General features: G+C 43.8%; 1 protein-coding gene across 1 annotated transcript in view; it reads right to left on the reverse strand.

Moving 5' to 3' along the window:
* Nucleotides 1-8,845, reverse strand: part of LOC141106766 (uncharacterized) — a 106,332-nt gene extending 97,487 nt beyond the window's left edge. The window contains exons 1-10 of the mRNA XM_073597693.1: nt 8,695-8,845; nt 7,182-7,299; nt 6,872-7,042; nt 6,582-6,785; nt 6,286-6,465; nt 6,076-6,199; nt 5,871-5,959; nt 5,621-5,762; nt 3,374-4,870; nt 839-858 (exon numbers count right to left, since the gene is read on the reverse strand). Coding sequence (XP_073453794.1) covers nt 839-858; nt 3,374-4,870; nt 5,621-5,762; nt 5,871-5,959; nt 6,076-6,199; nt 6,286-6,465; nt 6,582-6,785; nt 6,872-7,042; nt 7,182-7,277 — 2,523 coding nt within the window. The 5' untranslated portion in view covers nt 7,278-7,299; nt 8,695-8,845. The remainder of the gene's footprint in view (nt 1-838; nt 859-3,373; nt 4,871-5,620; nt 5,763-5,870; nt 5,960-6,075; nt 6,200-6,285; nt 6,466-6,581; nt 6,786-6,871; nt 7,043-7,181; nt 7,300-8,694) is intronic.
* Nucleotides 8,846-13,321: the final 4,476 nt, after the last annotated feature.

Raw genomic sequence — 13,321 nt, forward strand, 5'->3', positions numbered from 1 at the left:
ATCAGAGGCTGCATTAATGGCAATGGTGAGGCTGCATTTATGGCAATGGTGAGGCTGCATTCATGGCAATGGTGAGGCTGCATTCAGAGGCTGCATTAATGGCAATGGTGAGGCTGCATTAATGGCAATGGTGAGGCTGCATTTATGGCAATGGTGAGGCTGCATTCAGAGGCTGCATTCATGGCAATGGTGAGGCTGCATTCATGGCAATGGTGAGGCTGCAGATGGGCACTGATTGGGCTGCAATGATGAGCACTGACCCTTATTTTGCGTCACAGTTCTTGATTTAAAATGTAAGTTTTTTGCTAAAACTTCCCTCTTAAAGTGAAGGTGCATGTTATACGCCGGCGCGTGTTATACGCCGATAAATACGGTATATCCAAATAACACGCCCAAGCTCATCCTTAGGCTCTTCACTGCACACAGCCGCAAAGGCAAGAGAATTCTTATTGGGCATTGTATTAGTTAATTTGCATTTAATTTTTATGCTTCAAAGAATGTCAGACAAAATGGTCGGCCCTCACGTATGTTCACTTTTCACATCAAATCTGCCCAAAGTTTGGACACCCATGGCCTAGGCCTTTTAGGGTCATGAACCGAGGCCTCGTTTCCCACCGCATTTCTTCCATGCCATGTGGGATCTTCTGATGACATGTTTTCACTCCATCTTCTTCCTCTAGTTCGTAGGATGGGTGTTATAGATAGTCCTGCCATACCTTGATGTCTTCCTTTTACCCCGTGGAACCGAGCAGATAGGTGAGTAATTTAGAGTTGGGCAACATCACCATTGCTTGACAATGACAATCTTTTTTTCATACCACCATCTCCTCCTTCTCACCTTAATAAAGAGACCATGGACTAAATAGAATATAAAGACCACAACAGCCTTTTATTAAACAATTCCAACATGGAACAACTTAAATAATTTAACAGTATAATGAATAAGAGCGTTCAAGGTCCCTGAAGACACTTTATAATCAGTTTTTGCAAAACCGCCATGGACAGGACCCCCTACCTGAACTTCTCTGCCTCGGTGACCCAGTTACCACACATAATAGGGACATCAAACCTCAGATGGGTCCCTATGCACTTTTCCAACCCAAAATGTCTGCTTTTAAAAGCCCACAAAACCCATCTTCCAGTGCAGCTGCTGGATTAAAAGAAAAAAAAATCAGTTCTACCCTTACTGGAGAACCATTCAGGTATTAAAAATTTTGGATGTTAAAAAATACATTCCTTCTGGCACATTTTGCAGTGTTCAAAAGTCCATCCATCCAGAAGTGAGATCTCCATGTTTGGTAAATGCTGGACAATCAAATCACGTAATGATTTTTATATCTGGAAGGTATACATATACACTATACTGCCAAAAGTATTGGGACACCTGCCTTTACACGCACGTGAACTTTTTTGGCGTCTTCGTCCGTAGGGTTCAATATTGAGTTGGCCCACCCTTTGCAGCTATAACGGGGAACCAGTTGTGGTCGGAGGTAGAGGGGAAGCTGTCACCACTAAGGGACCATCCGCCTTGCTACCGGAGATCATTGTGAGTAAGCTGAGGCCAGTACCAGAGCAGACTTCTCGCCAGCCGAGGACGGTGAAGAAGTGGGAAAGAATCAGCAAGTGCCAAGTCAGGGACCCAGCGGGACAGCAGAGGTGATGCTTGTGGAGTGCCAAGCCAGGGACCTAATGTGTCAGCAGGGGTGAAGCTTGAGAAGTATCTGGAGTGCCAAGCCAGGGAAGCGGGGGTGGCGCTTGAGGAAGATACTGAGCGCTACAGTGAAAGAGCTCAGGGGATCCAGTGGTTGGTGGATCTAAATCTAGTGAGAGAGACTGGGAGCTCGTTGAGTGAAGACCCCCAGTGAGTGAGTGTGGGGTAATCTGAGAACTGTTCGTGTTGCAGATAGTGTTACCGTTAGTAACAGCTACAAGATTGTTGCCATAGGAGACAGTGGTCCTACCTATACAGAAGTGGTGTCTGGCTGGAGGCCTTCATCTGTATAACTGTCTACCTATAGATGTCTCGGAGTCTGCCAATTAACATTGCATCTACCTAAGGGTGTCCTGGCCCTAAACCCTCTCTCCCACAGTTCTGTTTAAGAGACAATAAATCTCTTTGCATTCAAAAAGTGACTGGCGCCAACCATTTCATCTTGCATTACACCCACCATGCCTTATAACCCACTCTACACTGAAGGATGTCAGCTCTCCCTAACTCTGGAGGTCACCACTGGGCTTCAGGGGCCCCAGGACTTTGCTACATAAAGAAAAGAAAATGGACTCAGAACAAAATATTGTAAGACCTTTATTGTTTACTTTACAAAAGGAGATAAACTGGTCACAAACACCAAGATGTCATCTAAACCGTGTGCAATTATAGTAAAATATCAAAATACATCAGTTATCTTCATGTAACTCGGACCAATGACAAGGCAACTTTCCAGTAAAGCAGAACAAAGAGCAACGACGAGCAGCAACCAAAAGGTTCTTCTGTGAAAGATCGATTCTGATTGTGTATTATTGGCATGTCTGTTTGTCATAACTGACTGTAAAAAGATATACACTCACCGGCCACTTTGGGTCCCTTGGTACCAACTGAGAATCATTTAAACGCCACGACCTACCTGAGTATTGTTGCTGACCATGTCCATCCCTTAATGACTACAGTGTCCCCATCTTCTGATGGCTCCTTCCAGCAGGATAATGCACCATGTCACAAAGCTCCAATCATTTCACCACTGGACAATGAGGTCCCTGTACTCCAATGGCCTCCACACTCACCAGATCTCATCCAATAGAGCACCCTGGACAATGAGGTCCCTGTACTCCAATGGCCTCCACACTCACCAGATCTCATCCAATAGAGCACCCTGGACAATGAGGTCACTGTACTCCAATGGCCTCCACACTCACCAGATCTCAATCCAACTGTGTGATGCTATCATGTCACTATGGGCCAAAATCTCTGAGGAACGTTTCCAACACCTTGTTGAATCTATGCCAAGGCAATTCTGAAGGCAAAAAATGGTCCAACTAGGTACTAGCAAGGGGGACCTTATAAAGTGGCTGGTGAGTGTATATAAAAAATAGGTTTATTCCTCATGTTTTAGATTTCATCAACAAAAGGCACCTGGAAACAAAACACAAATGATGGACTACACGTTGGGTCTAAAGGGAAGGAGTACATTTACTAAAGGGCTATAGGTGTCCCAAGTGCGGGAAAAATGTCACAATTTTCTCGATATTCGGGCGCCATTATTTCCAAAAAACATTCCCAATGTCGATATTTCCAGCTTTTTATCATTCATCGATTGTATAGACTACACAATTTAATATTTTAAATGCCACCTTCCAGTTTGTCACCGACATCAGCCGGTGTGTGTTCTCTGATGCCGAATTAGATTTCCTTTATTTGTAAAACATTTCTCGCACTCTGAACATGAAAAAGGACGCTCGCCTGTGTGACTTCTCTGATGTGTGATAAGATTTTCTTTCTGAGTGAAACACTTCCCGCACACTGGGCATAGATAAGGACGGTCCCCCTTGTGCGTTCTCTGGTGTCTAAGCAGGTGGGATCTCTGAGTGAAACATTTCCCGCACTCCGAACATGAATAAGGACGTTCCCCCGTGTGAATTCTCTGGTGTATAACAAGTCCTCTTTCCTCAGTGAAATATTTCCCGCACTCCGAACACGAGAATGGAGGTTCGCTCATGTGACTTCTCTGGTGTATAAGAAGAGCTCTTTTCTCAGTGAAACATTTCCCGCACTCTAAACACGAAAAAGGACGCTCCCCCGTGTGACTCCTCTGGTGTGTAATAAGATGTTCTTTCTGAGTGAAACTTTTTCCACAGTCTGAACATGAAAAAGGACGCTCACCCGTATGACTTCTCTGGTGTCTAAGAAGGCTTCTTTTCTGAGTAAAACATTTCCCGCACTCTGAACACGAATAAGGAGGTACGCTCATGTGAATCCTCTGGTGTGTAAGAAGTGCTCTTTTCTCAGTGAAACCTTTTCCGCACTCTGAGCATGAAAAAGGACGCTCACCCGTGTGAACTCTCTGGTGACTAATAAGTTTCCTTTTCTCTGTGAAACATTTTCCACACTCAGAACATGAGAAAGGATGTTCGACCGAGTGACTTCTCTGGTGTCTAAGAAGCTTTCCTTTCCCGGCGAAACCTTTTCCGCACTCTGAGCATATGAAAGGTCGCTCACCTGTGTGAATCCTCTGGTGTATAACAAGGGCTCCTTTCTGAGTGAAACCTTTCCCGCAATCAGGACACGAATAAGGACGCTCGCCCGTGTGGATTCGCTTGTGTCGAAGAAGGTCTCCTTTCAGCGTGAAACATTTCCCGCACTCGGAACATGAAAAGGGGCGCTCGCCTGTGTGAATTTTCAGATGGGTGAGAAGGTTTCCTTTCTCAGTGAAACATTTCCCGCACTCCGAACATGAATAAGGGCGCTTTCCTGTGTGAATTCTCTGGTGTACGACAAAGACTTTTTTCTCAGTGAAAGATTTCCCGCACTCGGAACATGAAAAGGTCGCACTGGTGTGAGATTTAAGATGTATAAGAAGTTCAGATTTCCTCTTGAAAGTTTTCCTGCACCTCAAACAGGACAATGAGCTCTCTCCTGAGGGAAGTGTTTCTTGGCTCAGAGAAGATTCCGTAGGATTAGATGGTCTATCTGCACTGTGAAATCTCCAATGGTTATCTGAAGTCAAAGTATGTGATTTTTCAGAAGATTCCTCAGAATTAGAGGGATCTATGGAGGTTTCCAAACAGTAAGATCGGTGAGGAAGATTCTGAGTCATGGGATTTATTTCTGGAGAATATGGACTTCTCTTCAACTTGTTTCGTACATACCGACCATCTGTTGGAAAGCAATTTAAAATAAATGGTAAAAGTAGCTTACATTTATTTTTTTATATGATATATATCTAAGCAGAAAAAATGGTTACAAAGATAAATCATACTATAAATCAAGACCTGTAGCCCTTTTCAGGGACCTTGGAAACCATAGGGTGGTCTCAAGACTCATACAATGGCTTTGCTCTTTCCACTGTAACTGACCAACAGTTGTAAAATTAAGAAACATATATTTTATGAGCATATTACCTTCTCCTCATTTATTTCAAACATTGAGTTGCATAACATTTTTTGGTCATCACTGGAGATGGACCTTCCATATGGTGTATATTACCTCCACCTCAAATTTTGGAACTGTATATTAGGTAATGATGATGACCTTTCATATAGTGTACAGTATCTCAATCCAACTTCTTGGGGACATGACGTTATATTGAGGAATGGAGATGGACCTTTCATATGGTGTACAGTATCTCCCCCTCATTTGTTGGGTACATGATGTTATATTGAGGAATGGAGATGGACCTTTCATATGGTGTACAGTATCTCCTCCTCATTTGTTGGGAACATGACGTTATATTGAGGAATGGAGATGGACCTTTCATATGGTGTACAGTATCTCCTCATTTGTTAGGATGTTATCCTGGGGAATGGAGATGTGGAAATCTGTTGATTCTCCATAACTTTTGCTCACATCTCATCATTTATATTAATTTAGGTAACATGAACATGTAATCAGAACATTTAAACTTACCTGTGCCAATATCTAGAGAAGACTCCTCCTGTTTACTTTTCACAATAATCTCCCCCTCTTCCATAGACTGCTGATCTCCACTCACCAACGACTCCTCTTCTTCCTCTTTAATCTCAACTTTGATGTCTTTCAGTTCTTCTTCCTAAACCCCAAAAATGATAAAAAAACACCTAGAAAAGTTAGCTCTATCACAACAGGAATGTCATCTCATACAGTTTAGAATAACTTTTAGATGCTTAGGCTCACCTACCTGATAATGGTGAGGGATGGTGTGATCTTCCTCTGTGGAATCCAGAGGATGGGAGCATCTCTCTGGTGAGTTCCCATTATTGAATCCATCTGTAGGAAACACACACACTGACTGAATACATTGTTTCTATGTGTTTATCAGATGATGGGAGATCTAGGTGGACCCTCCGTACTGCTCTCTCCTTTACAATAAAGTCTCCTCTTACCCGGTGATGTGAGGGGCGGCTGATTCTCCATCATGACTTCCTTGTAGAGATCCTTGTGTCCTTCTAAATACTCCCACTCCTCCATGGAGAAATAGACAGTGACATCCTGACACCTTATAGGAACCTGACACACACAATGATACAGTCACCTTCCAGACACATCCCTTGTCTGTTACTGGATAATCTCCCAGAATTTCCGGCACCACTCACCTCTCCTGTCAGCAGCTCCATGATCTTCTTGGCGACTTCTAGAATCTTCTGCTTGTTCTTTCTATCAAGACTCAAGAACGGAAGTGGAGGTATGTTGATGGGACTCAGTCCTGAGGACAAGCTGTGACTCCTCACATTTGTATTCTTCTCAACGGATGTCTTCATAACTACAGCACAGTCCTGTATTACACACAAATTAACACAATATTAAAGTCTTCCTCACCTCTCCGGTCAGGTCTGTGTTTTATTATTAGTGATAAAAGGGATGTCACGTTACCTTCCGAAATGATCCTTACCTCTCCAGTCATCAGGTAGATGATCTCCAGGGTGTTCTTTAGAATCATATCCTTAAAATAAACTTTCTTTTTTTCCATCTTTGCAGAATGAAGAGCTAATTGATCCTCCATCATGACGTCCTTGTAGAGATCCTTGTGTCCTTCTAAATACTCCCACTCCTCCATGGAGAAATAGACAGTGACATCCTGACACCTTATAGGAACCTGACACACACAATGATACAGTCACCATCCAGACACATCCCTTGTCTGTTACTGGATAATGTCCCAGAATTCCCACCACCGCTCACCTCTCCTGTCAGCAGCTCAAGGATCTTCTGGGTGACCTCTAGAATCTTCTGGCCATCATTTATCTCAGAAGTCAAGGAATGAGGTGGAGGCACCATGCCGGGTGATGTCCCTTGAGAAGAGATGCTGGGTGTTAATGGTTCACCAGATGTTTTCTTCACTACTTTATAATCCTGTGTAAAGACCGATACCAACAATTATTATGACAGACCTCCCAGAAGTCTAGTCAAGTTTATGTACCTAGTCAGGTTTGTTTTTTTTAATTACAGCAATAAATGTGACTTTGTGTGACCCTCCCAGAATCCTTCTCACCTCTCCGGTCAGCAGGTATATGATCTCCAGGGTGAGGTCTAATAACCGCTCAGTTGTATGATTTTGGTCTTCATCCATCCTCATTGATGTGGTCATGTGATCTATACAGGACGCTCCTCTATGTAGACGGAAAATAAACTGAGAATTATCTGGACTGTACTTGGATGAATAATGTCTGCACAGAGAGTTCCTCCAGAGGTCTGACACCTCCTCCTATGATATTTAAGGCCACATCAATGCAACAGAGAGAAAATTAAAGATTTCCATTAAAGCCCAACTTCATCAAAACATTTTATTTTGCTTATAGATAGAATGACAGGGCAAAAACCTCTCTTATCAGACAGAACTGCATTAAAGAATCTCCACAATGAAGACAGAAATAAAAAACAGATTGAAGTTGTAACCCTTCCTTACTTCAGTCAAAAAAACATGTAAGCTTATGCTGTATTTGGGCTTCAAACTGGCTTTACAGATGTCACTGGACACTGTATTTACTGTGCACATTGATGTCACCCAACTCCATCAAAATAGGTCTGTGCTGTGATTGGTGCTCAGGATCAAATGACAGAGACAAAACAATATTATGGTGAGGGGTTGAAAAGAACCAACAATCCTCTACTAACATACTGTGAGGTACAGAATTACAGCATCACTTCCATCAAATCACAGAAATCAGGAGCTTTAGGCCCTATTCTATTTACTGTATGGATGTTCATTCATTCTGCTGCCTTAATTAGAACTTGTACCATAGTTCAGTCTTCTTCCTCCCCATATCCTGATCCAGAGAAGACATGGTGTCCATTATCTCACAGTGATGAGAGCCAACAACCCCAAGACAGCTTTATGAAGGATGGATAAATGTCTCTATATTTAGGAGGTATCTGGTCTATAAACCAGAGGCTCTGGATGGACAGTTGGATAAATGTCTCTATATTTAGGAGGTATCTGGTCTATAAACCAGAGGCTCTGGATGGACAGTTGGATAAATGTCTCTATATTTAGGATGTATCCGGTCTATAAACCAGAGGCTCTGGATGGACAGTTGGATAAATGGTTGTATATTTAGGATGAATCTGGTCTATAAACCAGAGGCTCTGGATGGACAGTTGGATAAATGGCTCTATATTTAGGATGTATCTGGTCTATAAACCAGAGGCTCTGGATGGACAGTTGGATAAATGCTTCTATATTTAGGATGTATCTGGTCTATAAACCAGAGGCTCTGGATGGACAGTTGGATAAATGGTTCTATATTTAGGATGTATCTGGTTTATAAACCAGAGGCTCTGGATGGACAGTTGGATAAATGGTTCTATATTTAGGATGTATCTGGTTTATAAACCAGAGGCTCTGGATGGACAGTTGGATAAATGGCTCTATATTTAGGATGTATCTGGTCTATAAATAGTCTATATATGTGTGTATCAGATAAGAGACATCACAGAGACTATGGAGGAAGAGGACGGACATGACGGGGGTTACTGGATATAAATATAAAATAATATCTCTTTACCTCCTCTGCCAGTTCCAGCAATGTCTCCTCTTTACTTCCTCCCTTCTCACCTTTCACCTGGAACTTCCTGCTAGTTTCCTACATCACTTCCTGTCTGTACCTTACATCACTTCCTGTTTGTGGTTTCCACCAATGATATACAGGCTCCTCACCTTGTGGAGAGTATATAAACTGCAGTCTGTGCCTGCTGTAACCCCACGACCAGAAAGAGTCACTGAATACCAGAAAAAAAGGAGAGAAAAAAGAAAAAAGTTGCAGATCTAGCGACCACCAGAGGTAGCCAGACCTAGAATTAACTAAATAAACAGTTGATTTTGCAGAAAATGGGCCCATGGTTCCCATGTCTTCTCAAACTGTTTTTGTTAGTGTCATTATATTTGCTTTCTTTTCACGGGTCACAATCCATGGTACCTTATGTTTGGCTTGAGCAACAGAGACAGAAGGTTTCTTCCACGCTCCAGCTATGGTCAATCTTTGCGAACAACGGGGTACATCTTTGATAGGTTCATTGAACAAGTCAATTTTGGTTTGTTGCTGTATTGGCAGTTCTGTAACACACTGGACCAGGGCATAAATCCCATTCCAAAACCTTGGATTCCAAGGGTTGGAACCCCTTTTGCCTTCAGAACTGCCTTCATTCTTCATGGCATAGATTCAACAAGGTGTTGGAAACTTTCCTCAGAGATTTTGGTCCATAGTGACATGATAGCATGACGCAGCTGCTGCAGATTTGTCGGCTGCACATCCATGATGAGAGAGAAAAATATCACCGCTCTGAAGGAGGTCTGCGAGGAACAAACATTTTCTCCATGCTGGAAGTAACAGGTGCAGGCAATGCTGGTAATTGAGAGGTAAACGAGAAATCCTGGACAGCCGCACTCAAAAGTAATCTTCGATCTTTATTTAAGTATAATCATAAAAATACATGCCACAGCATCACAGGAGGAAATCTGACGCGTTTCACACTGTAGTCAGTGCTTAATATGATTAAGCACTGACTACAGTGTGAAACGCGTCAGCTTTCCTGCTTTGTGATGCTGTGGGAGGTATTTTTATGATTATACTTAAATAAAGATCGAAGATTACTTTTGAGTGCGGCTGTCCAGGATTTATCGTTTACCTCTCTGCACATCCATGATGCCAATCTCCCGTTCCACCACATCCCAAAGGTGTTCTATTGGATTGGGATCTGGTGACTGTGGAGGCCATTGGAGTACAGAGACCTCATTGTCCAGTGGTGAGACGATTTGAGCTTTGTGACATGGTGCATTATCCTGCTGGAAGGAGCCATCAGAAGATGGGTACACTGTAGTCATAAAGGGATGGACATGGTCAGCAACAATACTCAGGTAGGTCGTGGCATTTAAACGATGCTCAGTTGGTGCTAATGGGCCCAAATTGTGCCAAGAAAATATCCTCCACACCATTACACCACCACCACCAGCCTGAACCGTTGACATAAGGCAGGATGGATCCATACTTTCATGTTGTTTACACCAAATTCTGACCCGACCATCTGAATGTCACGGCTGAAATTCAGACTCATCAGACCAGGCAACGTTTTTCCAACCTTCTATTGTCCAAATTTGTGTTCTTAGCTGACAGGAGTGGCACCCGCTGTGGTCTTCTGTTGCTGTAGCCCATCTGCTTCAAGGTTTGATGTGTTGTTGGTTCAGAGATGGTATTCTGCATATCTTGGTTGTAATGAGTGGTTATTTGAGTTACTGTTGCCTTTCTATCATCTGGAATAGGGATGAGATTCGAGTTCGATAAGGACAAGGACAAGGGCCTCATCCCCACAACCCTGGCCGGTGGTTGTGGGGGTCTGTGGGCGGGGGATCCCGGCCCCCCCCCTGTGTGAAATGGTAAGGGGGTACAAAAGTACCCCTACCATTTCACTAAAAAACCGTCAAAAATGTTAAAAATGACAAGAGACAGTTTTTGACAATTCCTTTATTTAAATGCTTCTTTCTTCTTTCTATCTTCCTTCATCTTCTTCTTCTGGCTCTTCTGGTTCTTCCTCCGGCTGCTCTCGTCCAGCATCTCCTCCGCAGCATCTTCTTCTCCTTGGGCCGCTCCGCATCCATGGCATGGGGGGAGGCTCCCGCTCTTCTCTTCATCTTCTTCTCTTCTTCATCTTCTTCTCCGGGCCGCTCCGCACCCATGCTGGCATGGAGGGAGGCTCCCTCTGTGTGACGCGTCTCCTCTTTTGACGGTTCTTAAATAATGGGGGGCGGGGCCACCCGGTGACCCCGCCCCCTCTGACGCACGAGACATGACGGGACTTCCCTGTGGCATTCCCCGTGACGTCACAGGGAAGTCCCGTCAAATCACTGTGCGTCAGAGGGGGCGGGGTCACCGGGTGCCCCCCCCCCCCCCCCCCGTTATTTAAGAACCGTCAGAAGAGAGAGGAGACACGTCACACAGCGGGAGCCTCCCTCCATGCCAGCATGGGTGCGGAGCGGCCCGGAGAAGAAGATGAAGAAGAGAAGAAAATAATAAACTTAAAAAACTGAACAGGAAGGTGGGACTTTAAATGAGGCGCGAGGTGTGTAGAGCCAAGCGCCTCCATCCCCGATAATTTGGACAAGGAAAAGGAGCAAAAAAGTGGGACTTTAAATGAAACATGCACTCCAGGAGACAACACCACAACCATGAACATGGCAGGTACCCAAGAGTAGAGCAGAACCAAAAACGTTGAGTGGAAGCATCACATGACATCAATTGGCATTAAATGGTTTAATAATGTAAAATTGTAACAAAAGTACATTGTAACATGATCCATACTGGTACTATAGAAACCCAGATCTATGAAAACCAAATTTTACATTATACATAAAATGTAACAGAAATACAGTGTAATAACAAAATTGGTTTATACTGTAAACATTGTAGAAAGCAGTTTAATAGATAGCAGGTCTCCATAACAATCCATTGTAATCTTAGTTGGTAAGTAAAATCCAATTAAATGTAAAATAGGAATAAAGATAAAAACTGATGCAATTATAGACAAAGGGGGACAAGTGTTGGCTCACAATCCCATAGGAAAACAACCTAATTGGTTCATGCCATACATAATGTAGATAGCCAAATTCACTGAAGTGTGTCTCCATGGTAGATGATTATATGTCATAATTGATTGGTATAGTCCAATTGGTATATATATATAGTAGTAGAATAATAATAGTAAGGTATAAATGTAGGGGCATCTATTGGCTCGACGCGTTTCGTGGCGAACGCCACTCTTCAGGAGCAAGTATGAGGTAGGTGTAGGTACTCCTATGAGGTTGGGCATAGGCATGGAAGGCTGGGGGCCAACCGGCGAAACATCAGCCTGTTGGGAGCTGAGGTGGACTGGCCCAGAGCACACAGATGGAGGTCCGATAACAGACAGCAGTCCCCAAAGAAACATCCCCATGAATATGGAAATGGGTGTGATCCACGTGATAGCCATCTAGAAAGAGAGGTGTAGGCCATGTTAATCCGGAAGTGCATAAAAGCCATGGGGATGGCCACAACGTTTTTGGTTCTGCTCTATTCTTGGGTACCTGCCATGTTCATGGTTGTGGTGTTGTCTCCTGGAGTGCATGTTTCATTTAAAGTCCCACTTTTTTGCTCCTTTTCCTTGTCCAAAGAAGAGAAGAAGATGAAGAAGAAAAGAAGATGAAGAAGATGAAGAAGAGAAGAAGATGAAGAGAAGAGCGGGAGCCTCCCCCCATGCCATGGGTGCGGAGAAGAAGATAGAAGACGCCGCGGAGGAGATGCTGGACGAGAACACCGGAGGAAGAACCAGAAGAGCCAGAAGAAGAAGAAGAAGATGAAGGAAGATAGGAGATAGAAGAAAGAAGAAGCATTTAAATAAAGGAATTGTCAAAAACTGTCTCTTGTCATTTTTAACATTTTTGACAGTTTTTTAGTGAAATGGTAGGGGTACAAGTACCCCCTTACCATTTCACACGGGGGGGGGGGGGCGGGATCTGGGGGTCCCCTTGTTAAAGGGGGCTTCCAGATTCCGATAAGCCCCCCACAACCACCGGCCAGGGTTGTAGGGATGAGGCCCTTGTCCTCATCAACATGGGGACAAGGTGTTTTGGGGGGCTACCCCAAAGCACCCTCCCAATGTTGAGGGCATGTGGCCTTAATGTATGTAGTGAGTTTGGCTGGCCACGTATGTCCTTACACCCATAAAATGCCTGAATGTTTAATCCCTGAGCTGTGTTATTACTGTAAAGCTGTGCGTTGCTGAATGTTCTCTGACCATCTCCTGTATAATGTCTGCAGTCTCTGATTGTCTCCTGCAGTATGTCCGTAGTCTCTAGTGATCTCCTGCAGTATGTCCGCAGTCTCTAGTAATCTCCTGCAGTATGTCCGCAGTTTCTGATTGTCTCCTGTAGTATGTCCGCAGTCTCTGATTGTCTCCTGCAGTATGTCCGTAGTCTCTAGTGATCTCCTGCAGTATGTCCGTAGTCTCTAGTAATCTCCTGCAGTATGTCCGCAGTCTCTGATTGTCTCCTGCAGTATGTCCGTAGTCTCTAGTAATCTCCTGCAGTATGTCCATAGTCTCTAGTAATCTCCTGCAGTATGTCCGCACTCTCTGATTGTCTCTGCAGTCTCCTGCAGTATGTCC

The sequence above is a fragment of the Aquarana catesbeiana genome, linkage group LG08, assembly GCF_042186555.1.
Source record: "Aquarana catesbeiana isolate 2022-GZ linkage group LG08, ASM4218655v1, whole genome shotgun sequence".
In the NCBI taxonomy this organism is placed as follows: Eukaryota; Metazoa; Chordata; class Amphibia; order Anura; family Ranidae; genus Aquarana; species Aquarana catesbeiana.